The following is a 21,030-nucleotide window of genomic DNA, read 5'->3' as shown; positions in this document are numbered from 1 at the left end:
GAAAGAACTGAGTCATCAGATGATAAAACACGGACAGCGCTGGCAACATTTCCCTCCATCAGTTTAGTGTTGATCCTGTTCCGCAGGCGCAAAATGTCTTGGGCTTCTGAGTCTGCGTTGCTACTTTGACCGGATTTTTTGACTTTATGCGTTGGCTGGGGCTTTGTTTAGCCCAGCCAGGCAGAAAAGGCCGGATAACGCCTCTGTACTCGTGAAGCTTTGTTTAATTATCATTTATATTCGAATTACAGATTTAATATTAAATCATGGATGGATTGGCTCCTTGAATCATGGATTGGGAAAACTGCAAAATATGGCTCTTTGACCGATACCTGCTGCTTCATTCCTCTGGCTTTCGAGACCAGTGGGATAATTGGACCCAAAGCCCTCAAACTCCTCTCAGAGATTGGTTTAATCATCTCGAGGAGGAGTCACGATAGTCGTGAAACGAGCTGGCTTTTTCAGCGGATATCGTTCGCGATATTACGTGGAAATTGCCTGTCCATCCCCTCGGCGACTCATCTAATTTAGTTAACTTCTCTACTTTTTTTGGACCTGAGTCGAAAGGTGGAAGGATAAATACATTTTATTAAAATAGTTTCTAAAAAATAATAAAAACAGCAATTTTTCAAATTTTGGGACGTTTCTTTCTAAATTTTTGACGATGCAGTTTGCCTGAGTCGTATTTGTAATCTGGACGAATCGATTTTACTGTTTGGTTGTAAACCAACTTGTTTACGTCGGCAGATTTCTTGATTACCAAAAACTGAATCAGAACGCCATCTAAACCCAAGGTTTTTTCCACACAAGAAGCGCAGATATCTGAAATTGAGGAGTCCCTACTAACCATTGTAAACCCTCTCTAATTCATTGTCAGTTTGCGTTCCCCTGTAATGTCAGAAAGCATAAAACTACTTTTGAAATTTGAACAGAGAGGTGTTTGACGAGTCATTTGTCTTAGTTGGATTGGTCAAAATATTCAAAATTGTTTTTGTATCGTCGGCAGCCTCGGTTTGAGGAAGTTCGGGACACATTTCTGAATTATTTGACACATTCAGTCCGATTATTGTGTTTTCCGAACAGGTCTCAAGAAAATCCGATTCATAAGCCTCTTGTTGAGCGGAAATCTCTTCGATTATCTCATCCTGGAAATCACGAAATGAATCCACATCCTCTTTGACTGTCTATAAAGTTAGATTTATTTTATCAAGACAGAAATGGTGACTATTTCTTCTACTTCACTGATTTCCTTGACTGTTCCTGATTTCTCAAATTCTTCTTTGAGTGTTTTCGACAACAAGGAAACGTTGTCTTGTTCAACAACCTCTAAAGATGCCAATTCATCAAAATCCATTATGAACTCGTCTTCCACGCCATCTTTCAATTTAGAAAATATATTTAATTTACCTCCGTCTTGGGACGGTTTTGAGGTTTCAATGTTTGTGATGGTTTCGCGGTCTTCGGATTTGCCTCGGTCCCCGATCTCCAATATATTTGATTCTTTGATTCGTTTTTTAGACTTGCGTTTCTTGTCAAGATTTTGATCTGTGAATAGTTTTATTTTGTTTTAGACCACCGATTATTGGGGACTCCTCTAATAGTCGACTCCCTCTTTTAAGGAATCTTGTCCCATCTAAGATTAAGAATTGAATTTATTACATTCCTTTGGAGAATCTGACTCTTCTTCATATTCAGAAGAACTACTTTTGAAACTGAAAGAACTGCCTGTGGATCTAACAGTGATCAACATAAATTGTAACTTTGAGTCATTAAAATCAAATATTTTGTCTTTATCACCAATTTTGGATTCTGGCCGAGAAGATTTAATTAAATTGTAAGCTTTATTTACCGCCTCTGACATCCAGGATTTTTTTCGTTACCAAGATGACTTGTTATTATTCACCGACTCACTTGTTAAATATAATAAATAAATTAACTAAATTGAGACATTCTGGCGGCCCTGCTATACTACCTTTTCCTCTTCTTCCTCCGAGATGGTCCAAAGCTTTCAGATTTACTAAAGATGAAGATCGTCATGTTAAGCAACGCGGCTTTAAATCATCAGATATGGAGAAAACATTCTAGATAACTGACCTATTGTGTTGCACATACTTTGCCATGACCCATGACACTGTGCTTGCGAAAATAATAATGCTTTTTCGAGGATTTTGTTTATGGTAATGCTTTAATACGCAACTGTCAAGAAATCGACTTTTGTGTGTCAAAGATTTAACATATCGCAGAATTTTTAAACTGCCATAAGACCACTTCAGTAGGCACGAGGAGATGGCCCAAATCGACGAACTTCCCCCCAGGCATCACTTAGAAATGCGTGGATTACAATTCCTCAATGAGATCCTAGAAAGCCCACAACCTCAACATCGTGTACTCCCGTCATCGAAGAAAAGGCATATCATCACTACTTTTTCAAATCAATTGAGACTACTCTTAAAAATACTTCCACTGAAAAACGAATCAACTATGTCCAAACTTTATTCAGGCCATCAGATCACTCGAACAAAATAAACCACTAGACTCCGCGTTTTCCTTTATCGATAAATCCGAATCATTGCTAAACAGGAAAATCCGTATACAGCTATCTAGAATCCGCTCAGGTCATTATTTCCTCTTCCACAGACCACATCACTTCGTGCACCCAGATGACCTTTTCTCATGTCCTGGGCCTCCTGAATCGTCTTCCCACCACGGGCTCTGTGAGAGCGGCCGGCCTGCACCCCTCGCTTTTTATTTACTGCTGGTTTCCTACAAGATAGTAAATCCGGGGATTAACTAATTAAGGTAGCTGTGAGCAAATTTATCATAAAATATGATTAATGTGCTGTCAACATTGCCATCTCAGTTCAATTTGAAAAATATAAAAGACCATATTTTTTCATGTATAAAACAATTCGCTTATAAAACGGGTCAAACTTTATCTGGGAAATTGTCAACATTCTGTTCAGACTATTTAATGAAACGAAGGAAGGAAAGCAGGTAAAGTCTAAGTGAAACAAAATGTTTTGACTGTAGGCCTCGCCTATATGACGCCTGCAATTTTAAACTGAAATCTCGTGGGAAAATTTCAGTCTTATAAACAAGTAAATACAGTAGTGCTTCCTGCTTACTCTTCTAAATAGATTAATCCAGGTTCAAGTATTAGCAATGAAAAAGATAGAATTACATTTTAAAATCATTTTTAGGATTGATTTGGTAATGCGTAATATATGAATGGCCATGATTGATTCCTTGGTAATTCAAAGTATTCTTTTTAAAGATTTTTGTTGATTTCGCTTTGTCCATCCGAATGATATGGTCAGCGTTTTTCTATGATTCCGTCCTTAATTACTTTTACGCTTGAGGTTGAATTTTACAAACAAAGACATGATTTACATTTTCTATCAATTTATTAATTGCATCTAATTTACATGTTTCGATTTTTAATGTGTTATTCTCACAAAACTAAAAATATTCACATTATTTTATGGCTTTTTGTTTTCAAATAATATTGAGCTGTCAGCATAAATTTAGAACTTGATTAAAGTTTTGATAATGACTTATAATTACGTATTAAAGGATATTTGACGTTTTTAACCTGACGCCAAGTCCAGTCTCTTGAAATACCAAGAATCAATTAAAAAATTCAGCTGGTTGAAGTTACCAAGCGACAGTTCCGACAAAAATAATTTAAATTAATTTTATTTTCGGTTTTTAAAAGTTAGGATTTAAAGGAGTTTTAATTCCCAATTAAGTGAAGTGCTTTTAGACTGACATTTGACTCAAAATGAGATAATCGTTGATAGCAAATGCAATTATTAGAATTGAGCGAACAAACAATTAGTCCCAAAATATAATTAATTTAATCAAATCATTTCCATCTTCCTGATTTAGAAAGTCTGGCAATCGATAATAAACAAAAAGATTAAATAAATTGCATTCTGCTCAGAAATCGGATTTGTGTTCTTTTAAAATGACAAAGCAATACAGTTCGAAATGGATAAAGAGGAAGGAATAAAAATTTTTGAGCAATCTGGTTCCTGAATTTATAAGCGGACATAATAATCGAAAACATGCGCACTTTAATGATTTGTACCGTCAAATTACGAAAATATTTGAGTATTTAAATTAATAAATCCAGCTATTATTAAACGGACTTGATTTCGATTAAATTGACTTTATGGAAAATTATAAAACAAAGCTGCAAGGCAATGCGTCAAAAGATCTTCTCAGAGTGAAACAGTGCTCACAAATCGTTTCATTCAAAAAAAATATTAATCAGAATGTGAATAATTCCAGAAAGGTAATTTGTGTGTTCTTAGTCGATATTAATAAGCATATTTTAATTTCAGATAATATTTATCGAGCTGTTCATAAATCAGTAGGAACAATTGTCTTAATTATTTTTAAACCTTATCTTCCCAATTATTTTAGAAACGTAATTCCCATTGCGCAGACCGGACTCTGACAATTGGAAATAATCCTAATTCGATAGAGGTTTGAATATTCTTATCTTATTGATAGCCAATATTTGATCAAACTGAATTCAAACTATCCCAAGCTGAATCAATTGGTAAACAGAATAGCGTTGACGATTACCGTCTAACTAAATTTGAAGTAATAGCTTGGAAATATAGTAGGAAATAAACTCTGGATACTTCCGCTACACCATTATGGGATATTCTGGTCGAGGGACGTTTGGACAAGTGGCGATTGCATTTCAACATGAAAAAAGTAGATACGTGGCCATAAAAATACTGAAAAAGAAATCATCGTATCGAGAGCAAGGAATGTCTGAGGTAACATAAATGAGAGAGCCCTTAATCACAAATATAATAATACTTAATTAAGCACCTTTCGATTATTAACCACAACTATTTTTATAGATTTCATTCCTCAATTTGCTCCAATCAACCGACTTGTTTAAAGGAAACAACCATTTGGTAGCACTCCTGGACAACTTCGAACATCGAGGTCATACTTGCATCGTATTCGAACTGCTTTCTCAAAATCTATACGATTTCATGCAGGAAAATGCCTTCAAAAGCGTTCCACTTGATGGAATTAGAGCAATAACGTTTCAAGTACCCCAATCTCTCAAGTATTTTAGATTCTGAAAGCTCTGGTTGCACTTTCATACTGCGGAATTATCCATGCGGATCTGAAACCAGAAAATATAATGATCGTCAACCACCAGAAGTGTCCGTATTGGATAAAAGTCATCGATTTGGGTTCTGCAATTTCAAGTTCCGAAAATCAACTTCCTTCTTACATCCAATCTCGATACTACAGGTTTGTTAGCTTTCTCACCCCCAGAGCCCCCGAAGTCATCATTGGGTGCCAATTTGGGAAGGAAATTGATATGTGGTCTTTCGGTTGCATAATGGCCGAACTCGTCACGGGCTGGGCAATTTATCCCGGATCTAATCAGTATGAACAGGTTTCCGCGAAATTTTCATTCAGATTCGGTACATCTGCAAATCAGCTGGTTACCCCACACGCTATATGCTTGAATCCGGGACTAGAGCAGCCAATTTTTTTGAGACAAACGACTCTTGGAATCTTATGGTACGGCATTTTGTGATTTAGCAAAGGATCCTCAAAAATATTTTTCAAAACATGGAATTCGGGTCAAGAATCCGAGTAAATATTCAATCAAAAATATGAAAATTCTCCAAAAACTAGTTACCTGTGTGTTTTGACGTCTAGTTGTTGAAATCCTCCGAGGGTGAAGACCCACAGTTCACGAATGCGTACTCTTCTGACGTTGTTCATTTCATTAATGCAATCTCACAAATATTGGTGACTGATCAGAGTCGAAGAGTTACTTGTGAGGAAGCCATATGTCTCCCTTTCTGGAATTTATATCATTTAATGTCCTCAAATACTCCATGGTTGTCGTTTTATTAAATTAGATCATTCAGGTTCAATCGAAGCTGCATGACTATGTATTTGTCTACTGCCTGGGTCCCAGCTTATCAACTTCCCTATTTCCAAGTCAACCCAATTCAGATGGGGAGTGTCGACTTAATGTATCAGCCAGTTGAGCCAGTTGAGTCCTCCTATAGTGAAAATTCTTTGGATTATTGTCCTATGGAACAAAAATCTCGGCTTTCGAGTATAATATACTTATTTAATTAGACACCGTTTACAACGTCGACTCGATTGACTGTCATGCCGACACTACAGACCACATCGTGTCGAATTATTTTCCACTCGAAATGGGAGGTAAATATCGTGATTATGATCGTATTTTTTGTTCTAAAGAACCATCAGAGAAATGTATTTTTACATCCTTACAAATAGAGAGTGTATCGACGAATCGTATTTATTCGCATAATATACGTTATATTCGATTAACCTATGGGGACTTGTGTGCAGATTTATATTCTTGCTTTTAATTAGTTTACTCAATCACAGATTAGAATGTAATTAATAAAGCAATCATAGCAATTTATATTCTTAAAGGGAATCAGTTTTTTTTATTGTCACTAAGATTTTCGGAAATTGCTGCAAGAGGCCTTTAATTTACATTAATGAAGGAATTACTCGTTACTTTATAGTGATAATATACCTTACGGAGGTTTTTTGATATTTCAGGAGACTTTGGTCATGAAATTCCTATTTTAGAAAATGCGATCCACTCAGAAAGCCATTTGTGTTAGTTTTATATTATTTTCAAACACTCCAGATAATAATCAAATAGCTTCATATACCTGCACAGACATTCAGTCGTCATTATTGAGAAAACATTCGAAGAGCATTCCAATCGAGTAAAAGGGGATTGGTTAAGTTAACGAACTCAGATGGTCATTTACAACATTTGATGTTTAAACTTTTTTGTGAGTCATGATTAGGGCCAACATTTTTTTAACCTTAAAAATTGCCGATAAGTTATTACCGATCTAGTTATTTTTGACTCGCCAATTTCCGCCCTTTATGTAATCAAACCCCTATCGTCTAAGCGGGACCTAATTAGGCTGCTTACTGACCGGATCAGTTGACTTTGCCTACATCTGGCGTTTTTCCTATTAAAGAACTTCCTTTTTGTTCCCGGACTGATCTAAATTTCTATTCCTTCCCCATTATTCGTCACTTCTAATTCTCTATCAAAAAACGACAATCTCGTCCACAAATCCTTAATATACTATCTCAATTTGAGGTTCAGTGGGGACGGTTTTACCTGTGCCAGGCTACCTACACGTTTCGGAAAGATCAGAATTCCCTCTTGTGTGGACTTGGGCCTGCTCTGCTATTTCTTTCAACCTCGGCTTCCAGGAATTCCGTTTGCTCACTTCTATTTCCTTTTCTCGAACTCAGCAAGCTTTCGGAATACTCCTCTACCTGCCATGTTTGGTGTTCCATTGACGTTGATTTCCCTGCGATTCCTCTAGCTCAATATAGCTAGGACAAAATTTTCTGCTTAGATACATTACGCAAGCTTCGCTCAAAGTTCGACCAACTTTACCTGGCCTTTTTAAACTGCCTATGTCAGCCGCATAAGAAGACTGGCTCAAACCACTTCTTATCCCCAGTACGGATTACTACTGGACGATGAATCTTTACGGATTGGACTCTGCTTAGGCTTGGGCGTTTGCCTGCCCTACCTTTGCCGGACGCTGATCGAGTGCTGCTAGAATGCTGATAGAATCCCTCGCTACATTCAACTTAACGACGTAGTCAAAAGGGCTCTAGAGTTGACAGGTTTGCCTTTCACTTTAGAATCAATCGACGGTAAACGTCCTGACGGGGTGATTATCTTTCCTTTCAAAGAAGGCAAGTCCCTGGTTTGGGATCCCACCTGTGTCGACTTGTTTTTTGTGACAATGCTACCCAAGACCGTCAGGAACCCAAGCTCTGCCAGTGTTTAGACCGAAGAATCAAAAGGACAAAATACCTGTGTATTAATCAAAAGACACTTTTGACTTCTGCCTTATTTCCCTTCGAAACTTCTTGAATTGTCGGCAAGGTTGCAACTAAATTTCTCAGTGATATTGGTAAAAAAATTTCTCGAAAACAAACAAATAAAAAGAGACGAGCTGGCTTTTCTAGCAAATTTCAGACGCTGTGCTCCGTAGAAACTGCCGTCCAATACACAGCGTGGCATCATTGAACTGACTCTTAAGCTCTCGACTATTCTTTCACCTACTTACCTAAATAGAATAGCAATAAGTTTAATTTCCCATGAATTGCTGAAGCCGACGGAAAGAATTTTGTATCAACTTCCAAAAAAGGAAATCTTATCGAGAATCAATTCCTCGATCTGGAAGTTTATGAAATTATGGCCTCCTAAAAATCTAAATAATATTATAAACATAGTTTATGCCAGGTATCAAATTTACGAAAATCTCTCGCGCATTATTTGAATGAGAAGTGACTGGACCGACAGGTGCAAGCCAAGCTTGCTAAGAGTAAAAGACAACTCCAGCTAATTACATCAACTGGCAAAAAAGGTAGACGATACAACGCGGTACTTGAATTCCATGAACGAAAAATATGGAACAAGTATTGGTTGCATCCGGGATGGAAAAAATTTTTAGAACAAAACTCAGAATTCACAAATCGAGGAAAAAGCTTAGAAAACAAAAGAGTGTTTTAAGCTCAACCGAGATGCTTTTATCGGAGATTAAAGAAAGAGAATAAAGATGCAGATTTTTGATTCAACAAAGAATTGTTTCTCGTTATAAACGAATGTTTGAACAAAACAGGGGCAGTGAAGTTTTAGTCCCAATAAATACGAGATTTGCGGAAGCAAGAAGGACGTATGAAAAGTTCAAAGTAAAAATCTCGAGATAATTAAGCAGTTGCCTAACTGAAAATAAGTTAGTTAGTTATGTTACCCCGGCTTCACTAACACGTAGGAAGCCGGCTGCAATCAGGTAGCGAGACGCGAAGATCGGGCGCTCCCAGAGATCCCGAATCCCAATAGGCGGAGACAAGTGAGGCGGTCCAGGACAGGGGAAGAGGTCTTCGGGGGTGAAGGAAACTTTCAGGGCAGTTTCCTGAAAATAAGTGAGTGTAATGGAGTGTAAAACTTAAAGAATAAATTAATTTTAAAGAATTTTACCTTAATTGTTAGAATAATTCGAAAAGATTACACTCCAGATGTTCCAAAAATTAATGCAATCTACAATAACAAATATTAGTAATTCTCATTAATATATTTATTATAAAATGAATACCACGTTTAAAAATGTATAATATCATTTATTTAAATATTTTTGTGTTCACTATTAAAGAATAGTGAACGTCAAATTTTTGTGAACATAAAAATATTAAATTTAATATTTTTACATATATATTTAAAATTCTTTAAAATGAATAAACTACACGTTCTACAGTTGTTAGCATGGTGGAAAATCGAAAACGCCTGTCATTTTTTCAAAAGAAGGAAATAATCGAATTTTATCATAAAAATAGACATTACACACAGCGCGATTTATCCCTTTATTTCAATGTTTCTCTGGGCTGCATAAACAAAATTTTGAAAATTCTGAAGGAGTACTTAATGTTTAAGATGACCAAAAAAAGAAGAAAATTTACTTGCCCAAGTCTCAACCATTCGACAGAGATCTATTTGAATGGTTCGTTGAAAAACGATCATTTGGATTTACAATCAATGAATATCTTTTGAAGTCCATGTCTCTAAAAATGGCGAAAGTTTGTAATATTCAAGGATTTCAAGCATCAAATGGATGGCTTGAGAAATTTAAAAATCGATATTGCGTTGCTTCCCGTGCTTTATGTGGGAAAAATCAATTTGTTGAAACCTCTGTGATTGAAAATTTTACAGAAAGTCTCAATAGAAAATTAGAACAATATTGTTCAAAAAATATTTTTAATTTGGACGAAATTGGATTGTTTTTTAAACTTTTGTCGAACAGAACATTAGCTGTTGACTCGGACAAAAATCTGTCTAATAAACCGATAAAAGAAAGAGTAACTGTTATGTTTTGCGTTAGTATGATGGGAGAAAAACTTGACCCATTTTTTATTTGAAAAGCCAAAAATCCACGCTGCTTTATAAAGGAAGAAGAAATTTAATTAATAATTTACAAGTGGAATACAAATCAAATAAAAAAGCATGGAAGACATATGGTTATTTCTCAGAATGGCTCATAGAATTGAACAAAAAAATGATTTTGCAAAAAAGAAAAATTCTAATTCTACTTGATAATGCGACTGTACACTCACGTGATTTGGAGTTCAGTAACATCGAACTCTTTTTTTCCCCTCCAAATACAACATCGAAGTTACAACCCCTTGATCAAGGAATAATAAAATCATTCAAAGACAGGTATAGACAACTCCTATGTGCACACTTGATTGAATTTTATACTAATGATGACAATGTAGATCACGAAAAAGTTACGGAAAAGTTGAAGAAATTCACTCTATTGAATTGCTTGATATTCATAAATCAAGCTTGGTTAGAAGTGTCGGAATTAACAATTACAAATTGTTTCAAGAAAGCATTTGAAAATGCGTTAATACAGAACCTGACAGAAATAGAAGAAATAGATGATGAAAATTTTTTGATTCATGAAAATGATCAAATTGACGACGAAAACTTTATACAAAACTTTGCGAGAAAACTAAAACAGCAAAACCAAGTTGAAGAGGAAGATGAAACAATTTATGTTCCGACACTATATGAAGCTAGTGAATATGCGAAGGCGCTTGAATTATGGTTTCTTGAGAATAATTATGACAAAGAGGAAAATTTTAAGAAATTATCAAACTAATCATTCTCAAAAAATCACCGATTACATGATTAAAATCTCTAAATAATCTTTGTAATTATACTTTAATATTGTTTATTGTTATTTGATTTCTTTTGTTCTATAGACCAGCGGTAGTGTCCAGAAAATTTTTAGTGGGCCCAGGATTTTCGAAATAAAAATATATTAAAGTTAAAACTAATTTTACATTAAGTATAAATCAAAAACATTGACATTAATCAAGCGTTTCGAATCGTGGTCCCAGAAAATTTTTAGTGGTCCCCAGGAATTTTCGAAAATAACAATATAAGAATCCCAATTTTAGTAAACTGCTTGGATTCAATCTTGATTCCCCACTACTTATCACTAAATGGCGATGTCGTGTCTGACTTTTAAAAACAAAATATAGAAATAGACTACGGTACAGATGATATCGATACTTTGTCGAACATAGAGCTGATATAATAAAATTATCTGAGCAAACAGATCAGAATCTCACTAATTACTATTAAAATTTTCTGGTAGTTTCATAATGTTCATGTTATTTTTTAATAAATATTCGAACATGTCTAAACCTGGCCCTGACGAGGCCAAAATTGTGCGCTAATACCAAAAAATGTTTATTTATTAAGGTGGTCACAAATTTTATGTTCAAAAGTGGTCCCAGTCTAAAAGGTTGAGAACCGCTGCAAGACAATAGTGAACATGATATTTTGACGTGCACATTTTGTTCATTATAGAGAGGGTTGACTGTATATCTTTATTAGATAAGTTGGAGAGAAAAACCATGGTAATCGATAACTTCTCAGTAATTACTGAAACAAATGGAAATAGAGAGGACGCACAGATAGAACTTCTTGCTGATGAACTAGCAATGATACACAATACCGAGGTGGGTATAGTGCGTTTAATGTTAACTTGGAACGATATTGCCAGCAAGTTTTACTAACATCATCAAAATTCTCTCAAGGTAGACAATTAAGGCATGTATTCTGAGTACTATGATAAGAAAAACTCTGAAAAGCATGCGAGTTAAATACAGAAATAAATCGACTAACAAGGATGGCTGCTAACAGATTGAGGTCAGTGATTTACGACCGGAGAATGACGATTTTAAAAAAATACTATAAAGACAATAATTTGAACTCAAGAAGTTGGTAGGAAGAATGTCAACTCAAGTAACAGTTGGAGAGGGGGAAGCTGTTGGAGAATAGAGAGTAGCTCTAAAAGAAAACATGCAAAAAGAAATGAAGATCATTAAATTCATTCCTCATTTTAAATTAATAAATATGAATAAATTAATTAGTTGAAGGAAAGTTTAATATAATTAAAGAATGTTAATTAGGTTTATGTATTGCTTGCTTTTTTATTCTCAATGTTAGTTTCAGATTCACCTAATGTCGAATTATTTTCATTTTTAATATTTATAGAACTTTCTTCGGTTTTATTTTCTTTCTTGTCATTTTCTTCTATATCCTTAGAATTATCGGAATCTTCATTTGTGTTAGAAGATTCTTTATGATTATTTCTCGAATTCCATTCTTTACATATTCCATCAAGACATGCTTGACATAATAGACGGTTGTGAGGATTTTTGGGTTTTCCTACACGACGATCGATTCTCATTGAAACACTTTGAAATCCATAATATTCCTGTCCAACTCGATTATAAATATTCCCTAACACCTAAATATGTTACATTAATTAAAAGAAGTAATTAATGCTTGAATAGTCAATACTTTTATGATTTCTTCCGGGTACCACATTGGATTCTGAAAAGCCCCTTTAACACATTTGATGCATTGCTGGCCATATAATTTAAAGTAGACTACGCCAGCAAAGTTTTCTCTCTCCAAGTAAAACCAGAAACAAACTCTGCCCTTCATTGATGTCCAGCCATGGTTGCACGACTATAATTTATAAGAGGATTAAAAGCCTACTTTGCAACAAAATCGTACTTTGGCACTATCAGTAAATGACTTAATATTTCCGATAGGATGTTCTGTAACAGGAATTAAGGCCCATATGCTGTTTTGATGTATCAGATATTGAGAAAAAAATTTTTGAAATAAATTCTGCCAAATGTACGATGTGCTACTCAAGTATTATTGTTATAAAAAATACTTAGCTTGACTTTTCCAGCACGTCCTATAAAATTCGTATTGTCCTTGAATATCAGAAAATCCCACTTGCGGAATAGAATAAAACTGAGGGAACTCATAATATCCAAGAAAAGGTGTTGGCTGGAAAAAGCTGTAGAAAGAATGGAAATTAAAGACGGAATTTGAATATTCAGCATAAGGAAACTTTTCGCTGTCAGGTGACAAAGAATTTTCAGATTGAATGCTCTGATTTTGTTTCAAATTAACTTTAATATCGCTCTTGGTAGAAACGCCCACGGACATGTTTTCTATTAATATAAAGCATAAATATTTGAAAAAGATGTTACATTTAGTAACATAAAATAATAACGATAAGTAAGCTATAATCTACATGTTAATCTTTAACTCTTAAGCGATTTTCCCTATATATTTATTCTGTTTTACGCAAATTACGGATATAAATTACATGAATAATTTAGATTTAAATTTTCTTAATTAGGAATAAGGCCATAAACACTATCAGAAATCCTATTTATGTCAATTTCCATCTTGTCAAAAAAATTAAAATAAATAAAACTATTAAAAATCATTCCAATTCATAAATATTTAAATACAGAACATATATATGAATTAATTAAAAGTCATTGACTACGCATTAGATTACTTCTCTGTTCCAAGAGTATCTTCTTTTTTGGCGACATTTAAAGTATAATGTTGATTTTTAAAATTTTTATTTTACTTTCAGTTTCCTTCCTTTTTACTTGCATATACTTTAAAAATGATTTATCATTTTATCGTACCATTTCTTGTTTTTAATTAAAAAAATTATTTTCAATAAAGAGATCTGGTAAAGTTAAGAGGTTTCCCGTAGATCGTTCCTCTTTTTCGAAACGAGAACTCCAATTTTTGACGAGGAATAAAGTCTTTACCAAAACAGAATTGATGATCAATGAGTTCTTTTTACAATTAAGATTTACACTACTGAATTTTAAAGTTTGGTGATTAGTCTTGTTATTGCTGTTGTTTGGTATTGTTTATGAATTCATTTTTTAATGATTTAAAATTTGAATAAATTTAATATCTCAATAATTTGGAATATTTTGAATAAATGAAAAATTTTCCGAGTTTAAAATATACATTTCCCTCCTTGCTCATCCTTGCTTGAATGATAGCTAATTAACAATTAATCATTTCTTTTATTTGGCCTAATCGTCCACTTTTGCATTATTATCTTATACTTTTGTATAGAAACTCGGAATATAAAAAGAAAATGTTTTTCTTTTTTGATAAATAGTCTATATTTTCAGTTTGGCTTGATTTGGTTAGAGTCGATCCACTCCTGTCGCCCAGGCTCACGTACCGACCGTGACATATTACGAATGCTGTTTTCCAAGAAAAGCTTCAAATGTCGAGAATGTAACTTGTCCCAAATATTTATAAATTAACGTTTTTTCGAGAATCAGAACAATTTTTTTAACCAGTTAGGTATCTAAGGAATTGCCAAGGAGCTGGAGAGCAGGCCTTGAATGAGTACGCAACTCTACGACTACGTTGGCTTGATCTACTCAATAAGATGTACGACATTTGTTATAGTGCGTTATGCATATCTCGATCTCAGACAAGCCTAATATTGACATACTGTTCTTGTTGGCATATGGGAATAACTCTCCCAATCAGAAAAGCTATTCTCATATTTTCAAATAGAAACGTTTTTAATAGTTAACAAAAACAGCGTAACTACTGTAAAAGTAAAGTGATGAACGTTGACCATTTAGGCAAAAAAATGCAGGAGTATGCTTTTCCGTACTTCCACATGGAGACATAACGAGATGGTAATGTCCTTTTATCATTTACTCTGCAACAATGGGTGTCTATTAAGGTTAATACTACATAACGTACCTTAATTTTTGTCCAGCACAACAAACCCGATATTGTAGTCTACGATAAAATCATCGGGGAGAATTTTGCCGTTGGGGTAGGCATCACAGATCTAGATCGATTGCAAGTCGTGGAAGTGGAAAAAAGAAGGAAGTATGACTTTTTCAAAAACAAACAAGGGCTGCACAAGTAAAAAAAGCATGTCATTCCATGTGCAATGAGATAAAATAGACCAAGCTCGGATAACCCTATAAATAAACGAATTAATTATTTAAATAAGTACGATTTATATGTGACCCTTCAAAGTGAAAAAAAAGTCTGCAGTGCCTCAAATGAGATGTTTTCATGCTAACAAAGTTGTAAATCTAGCGAATTCAAAAATTTCAGAAAAATTGTTTAAAAGTGCAATGAGATTTATGTTTTAAAAGACTCATGTTGAGGATTCTTGAAGCTAATTAAAATGAACTTAAAATTTGTAATTTTTATTTTTATAGCGTAATAATAAATTTTATAAAATTTAACGTTTTGAAAAAATATTGATTCTGAAAAATTGAAAAATTATAAAATTTAACATTTAATGCAGGCCTGGCCAACCCAAATCGCATTGCGGGCCACTTTGTCCAAATGAATCCTTTCCGCGGGCCGCATATACATGTACATACTAAGGATTGATATCAAAACAACACAGATAAGATTTTATTTAGTAAAATAGCATTCAGTCCAATTATACGTATCAATGAGAAATCTGTTTTTCTTTATCTTCACTTAATTTTTTCAAATCAACTTCACAATTACTAGTTGCACATCTTAATTGGTTTTCTAAGTTTTTATCTGTTAAAGAAGATCTATATCTACTTTTACTAAACTTTAATTTCGAAAAGAATGATTCACATACGTAAGTAGATCCAAAGGAGCTTACAACTCTTTGTGCAAAAATTCTTAAGTTGGGATATTTTTCTGCAGTCACATATTTGTTATAAAAGTCAATTTTGGATATAGTAGGATAAACAAGTCTTAGTTCACTGTTGCACTGTAGGTCAATTATTTCCGTCTGCAAAGTATCTGAAACAATAGAAACGTCAACATGAAATGGAGAAGAAAATGTTTCAAACATTTTCTCATATTTTTTTAGTTCCGAGAATCGACTGTCAAATGCTGCAGCAAGATTTTTTATTTCATCAGCGTACTTGAAGAAATTTTTACAATGGCTGATTTTAAATTGATTTAGCGTTGGAAAATGTTGATCATTTCCATTTCTTATTTGACATTCAAACAATGACAATTTCATTCGAAATGCTTTGACTTGATGGCATGCATTAGTAATCAAATTATCCTGTCCTTGTAACTCCTTGTTTAATTGATTAATTTTTTCGGTTATATCTACCAAAAAGCACAGATCTAGCATCCATTCTTCATCATTTAATTCAGTTAATGTCATTTTCTTATGCATCATAAAACTTTTGATTTCTTCTCTCAAGTCGAAAAAACGTTTTAAACATTTTCCGCGACTCAGCCATCTGACATTGGAAAAATACACAAGATCACCATAGTGAGAATATAACTCGTTCAATAATTCTTTAAACTGGCGATGTTGAAGTGCATGAGAACGAATGAAGTTTATAGTTCTTACAACCACACTCATAACATGGTTCATAGACAACACTTGCGCGCACAAATTGTGTTGATGTATCAAGCAGTGTATTACAAATAAATCATTTTTTATGCTTCTTGACTCCATCTCATCCATTATTAGCTTTACAACTCCTTTATTTCTTCCAATCATAGCCGGCGCCCCATCTGTTGTCAATCCAGCAAGGGTCTCTAAATTCGCTCCATTGTCGGATAAACATTTCATAACAGCTTGGAAAATATCTTCGCCCTTTGTAGTATCTTTCAAACTGACAAGGTTAAGCATTTCTTGTTTCACTTGAAAAGATTCGGTAACTCCACGAATATATACTACAGTTGAGACGTGTCTGATATATCCGTGCATTCGTCAAAGGCCAAAGAATAACTTTTGAAATATTTTATTTGATCACGCAAAGTCACCACAATTTCATTTGAAATGTCATTAACCCTGCGACATATGGTTTGACGTGACAAGCTAATGTTTGAAAACTTTTTAGTTTTATCTGGCAAAATGTCTTTCACGACAGCATCCAAACACTCTTTTACGAATTCTCCATCCGAAAATGATTTCATTCTCTTTGAAATTATCATTGCAACAGAGTAGCTTGCTTTAACAGTATCAGAAGAAGAGTGTATCGATGAATTTAATAGTCTTTGCTGATTTCTCAATTCAGATTTAAGCGAATCCAGTTTCCTTGTTTTCAATTCCTTACTAAATTTCGCGTATTCGAATGCTTTGTTTCATAATGTCTTCTTACATTGTACTCTTTCACCACCGATACTTTCTCCTTGCAAATTAAACATGTTGGCTTGGAATTATGCATTATAAAAAAGTAATCTTCTTCCCAATGATTGCTGAATTGCCTGTTTTCTTCAAAAATTTTCCTTTCTTCATATTGATAACAGCTACAAAAATAGATAAACTTTAAAATTTATTAAACTTATAAAATTTATCTTTATTTATTAAACTTAAGAAAAATTTATCTTGAATGTATTTATAGGTTAACTACATACAAAATTTCTCTCGCGGGCCGCACCAAACTCCATCGCGGGCCGCATGCGGCCCGCGGCCCTTGGGTTAGCCAGCCCTGATTTAATGTATATACCGCGCGTCATGTGGTTCACCTTTTCTGGTGGCGCCGGATACAGTCCTAAACGGTATCTAAAGAGAACCATTTGCTCCCCGCCAACCAGAGGACTTACCCTTGGACGGCATCTTCTCAACGTTGGCACTTACTATCGATTGTTGCTGTTGACCTCAGGTGACGTGGAACAGAATCCCGGCCCAAAGCTAACAATACAATGCCTAAATATTGACGGGATTCGAGGAAAGACGGCGGAACTTGCCAGTTTTTTGGAGGAGAACCGAATAGATGTCTGTCTTCTCCAAGAGACGAAACTTTCGAAACGGATCCCTACTCCTCTTTTTGCTGGATATGATGCACTACGATGTGACCGCGAGTCGGAGCATGGAGGGGGTCTACTGACCCTTATAAAAAGAGGAATAAAATATTTCGAGAATCCCTTACCGTATACAAGCCTAAGGAAGGACTCCAACACCGAAATAATTGGAATCTCACTTATGACCTTCTACGGAAGACTTGAAATCGCCAATGTCTACGTACCTCCCCCAGGTTCATGCAAGAAGGGCTATCGTTTTGACCTGTCAAGCCTTGATAAATTGGATAACTTACTCTTATGCGGAGACCTGAACGTGAAGCATCCCGCTTGGTTCCGATATCAGACTGCCGATGCCAGAGGAAACCTTTTGATATCGCAATTGCAGAAGTTAATAATCCTTAACAACCCGAAAAAGAACATTCGAACACCCTACAACTCAAAGGACACGAGGACATCGCCAGATCTATCAATCTGCTCGCCTCGGCTTTCCCCTATCATCAAGTGGTCAGTCGGCTATGATCTCCGAAGTGACCACCACTCAATGATAATGAGAATGAACTGTTCTCCACATCTCATACTGAAACCAACTTATTTCTATGATTACGAAACGCAGATTGGAATGCTTTCGCAAATTACGTCGATTCAAGACTCCAGAACTTTCACCCTAAGAATTTTCCTTCCTTGGACAGGGCAGTGGAAAGCTTCAACAAACTATCATAGATGCAAGAAATTTGATTATCAGAAGAGCATGTATAAGAAGTGGGAGCTCAAAATATGATTCAAGAACGAAAAAAACTAATTAGAGAAAGAATCAGCCTCAAGAAAAGAAAGTATCGACCCAAAGGAATCATCGATCGAATCAGGGCTCTAAACATGCTTATTACGAATAATACCAACCAAGTCCAAAGGAAGAAGCTCAGCCGAATCTCTAGAGCTATGAATAAACAAGCCTCTATTTCGGCCATGTGGACGATGTTGAGACGCTTAAAGAATTCTGACGAGCGTAAAAAAACATACCAGCTCAATCTAAACAATTTTATGAAACACTGTGTCAAGATTAGTCATATTCCTTATAAAAAATGAACTCACAGCCAATTAAAATCAAAGCCACCCAAAAGGCCCCGACGACTTATTTTCTTCCTGAAGAGGTGTCTGAAACAATCTCGAATCAGAAGAAAACAAACTCATGTGGACCTGATGGAATTCCACTTATTCTACTAAAACACTTGGGCCCAGTTTCAATAAACTGCTTTAACCACGATCTATCACTTCATTATTCACGAACTCTATACCGAACTTATGGAAACTATCAAAAATCCGGCCAATATTAAAACCTGGAAGACCGAAAAACGACCCCGGCTCCTATAGACAATATCCCTTATATGTGTGTTGTCAAGAATCTTGGAAAAACTGGTCCTAAAACATATTCGCCCTTTCCTCCACAATCTACTTTCCAACATGGATTCAAGGAAGGATTGTCAACGACCTCCTTCCTCACCACACTAACAGATTTCATAAATGAAGGACACAAAAAGAAGAAATTGCAGGAGAAATCAATTGTATGCACTATCGACATTGAAAAAGCGTTTGACTCCGTCCCAAGGAAGATCCCAATTCAAAAGATATTTGGTACACAAATTTGTACACCTATGAAGCTATGGATAGCGAATTTTTTGAGCGGACGTCGTGGGAAAGTGTGCGTCGGGAACGAGAGTTCAAGATCACCCTTATTGCCCAATGGTGTACCCCAGGTTCTCCTTTATCCCCGACCCTCTTCAACTTGTTTCTGAATGATCTCCCGGTTCCTATGGATAATAATGACATACTACTCTCCTATGCCGATGACATAGTTGTCGCATCTAGGGATGTAAATGTCGAATACGCGAAGGAAAGACTACAAAGAATACTGGACGACTTATATGGATGGCTATATGAAAACAGACTACATGCATGTTCCGAAATGTCAGCAGTCACCCTATTCACGAAAAATAGGAAGATGGGGACGAAAACTATTGATGTCACGCTGAATGGAATCCCAATACCACAAAAGAAAACACAGAAGATATTGAGAGTAACGTTTGATACTTTCCTCTGTTTTTCACCTCACGTTGAATCGATCGTGTCAACCTGTATAAAGAAGATCAATTTTGTGAAAGCCTTCCTTTGGAACTGTGGGAGAACTTATCCGCCAGGGGTAGAGACCCTTTACAAGCAGTATATCGAGCCAACAATAGGCTATGCATGTGCTGCTTGGGGCTGTAACCTGGCGGCAACGAACCGGCTAAAAATCGAAAAAATTCAAGAAAGATCTATCAAACTACTGAAGGACCATACCGATAGGGAAATTGTCCATAGAACACTGGAGTCTCTCGTAGAGGCAAATGGGGGGGATCGTGGAGATGGACCACAAACCATTCACCGTACATACAGAAAGTGTGTGGGGTCACGGTCGGAACATCGTGAAAAGATGGCTCGACTGTTGAGAAGTGTCGGAATCACCTGAACACGTTAGTTAATGGTTAAGACGGTGATTTTGTTTGGCTTAAATAATAATATTTCGTTCATGATCTTATTAAATTTATAATGTATTGACGTATTATGTTCTTTAAATTATCGACGTTCACTTAAAAATATTATATGCGCAATATTTCATAAAAGTAGAACTATGTTAAATATTAATGATATGTACTATTCAATAAAATTCTAATAAAACTAGAGATATGGATTCAGATACAAAAAGTACTATCATAAAGGAGTTGTTGTTGCAAATTGACATTTATTACAATGAATGTGAAAGATTGAAAGAAGTGGTTAGTATTGCTACACAGTTCGATAAAAAAACAAGGTTTATTGCAATAAAATAATTGTATAGCTCTACATCAGCAGAAAATCTGTTATTGAATCAACTTGCCAACATTCAAATTGAATTTAAAAACTTGAAACAAAACAAAAATGAATCTGAAAAATCAAAAATTTGTGCACAAAATGAACTTACGTTAAGTAATAAGAAAGTAAAACATTTAGAAGAAAAAATTGGTGTTTTTACAATTTTTTTACTAATTCTGATAGAAAAGCTTGAATATGAAAATCAAATTAAATTAAATCTCAAAGTATTTATTGTTAGATAAATTTGTTTTTATTTTTAATTTAAACGCAAAATCATTAGGAGAATGCCTTGAAAATAATTCGAAATATTAATCAAAAGAAATACTGTAACAATGCATTTTGTAAAAAAAGGCCGCCCTATACGTTTGTATGGATGTGAACAAGGCAAAATCATAATCCTTCAAAAAAGAGAAATTTTT

The 21,030-nt window shown here is 34.9% G+C and overlaps 1 protein-coding gene and 1 long non-coding RNA gene across 2 annotated transcripts; both read right to left on the bottom strand.

Annotated features, from left to right (window-relative positions):
* Window positions 1–1,198: 1,198 nt before the first annotated feature.
* On the bottom strand, window positions 1,199–3,383 carry LOC115230404. Its single transcript, XM_029800603.1, has 4 exons — window positions 3,347–3,383; window positions 1,577–1,633; window positions 1,408–1,545; window positions 1,199–1,377 (listed from the first exon to the last, which is right to left on the bottom strand). Exons 1-4 carry the CDS (start codon window positions 3,381–3,383, stop codon window positions 1,199–1,201), a joined length of 411 nt encoding a protein of 136 aa, XP_029656463.1.
* A 9,082-nt stretch (window positions 3,384–12,465) lies between these two features.
* LOC115230391 lies at window positions 12,466–13,045 on the bottom strand. Its single transcript, XR_003883427.1, has 3 exons — window positions 12,840–13,045; window positions 12,656–12,809; window positions 12,466–12,625 (listed from the first exon to the last, which is right to left on the bottom strand). It is a non-coding gene; the product is annotated as an uncharacterized LOC115230391 (long non-coding RNA).
* Between the last annotated feature and the right edge of the window lie 7,985 nt (window positions 13,046–21,030).

The sequence above is a fragment of the Octopus sinensis genome, unplaced genomic scaffold (assembly GCF_006345805.1).
Source record: "Octopus sinensis unplaced genomic scaffold, ASM634580v1 Contig15467, whole genome shotgun sequence".
Taxonomy (NCBI): domain Eukaryota; kingdom Metazoa; phylum Mollusca; class Cephalopoda; order Octopoda; family Octopodidae; genus Octopus; species Octopus sinensis.
This window is presented reverse-complemented; position numbering and strand designations above follow the sequence as displayed.

What these genes read in the sequence shown, in the direction of transcription:
- LOC115230404 (XM_029800603.1), bottom strand. Translation starts at nt 3,383, where the DNA reads ATGTCTTTGTTTGTAAAATTCAACCTCAAGCGTAAAA. An exon ending in ATTCAACCTCAAGCGTAAAA is followed by an intron (nt 1,634 to 3,346) that starts GTAATTAAGGAC and finishes TCTTAATCTTAG; the next exon opens with ATGGGACAAGATTCCTTAAA. An exon ending in AAAACCGTCCCAAGACGGAG is followed by an intron (nt 1,378 to 1,407) that starts GTAAATTAAATA and finishes CTAAATTGAAAG; the next exon opens with ATGGCGTGGAAGACGAGTTC.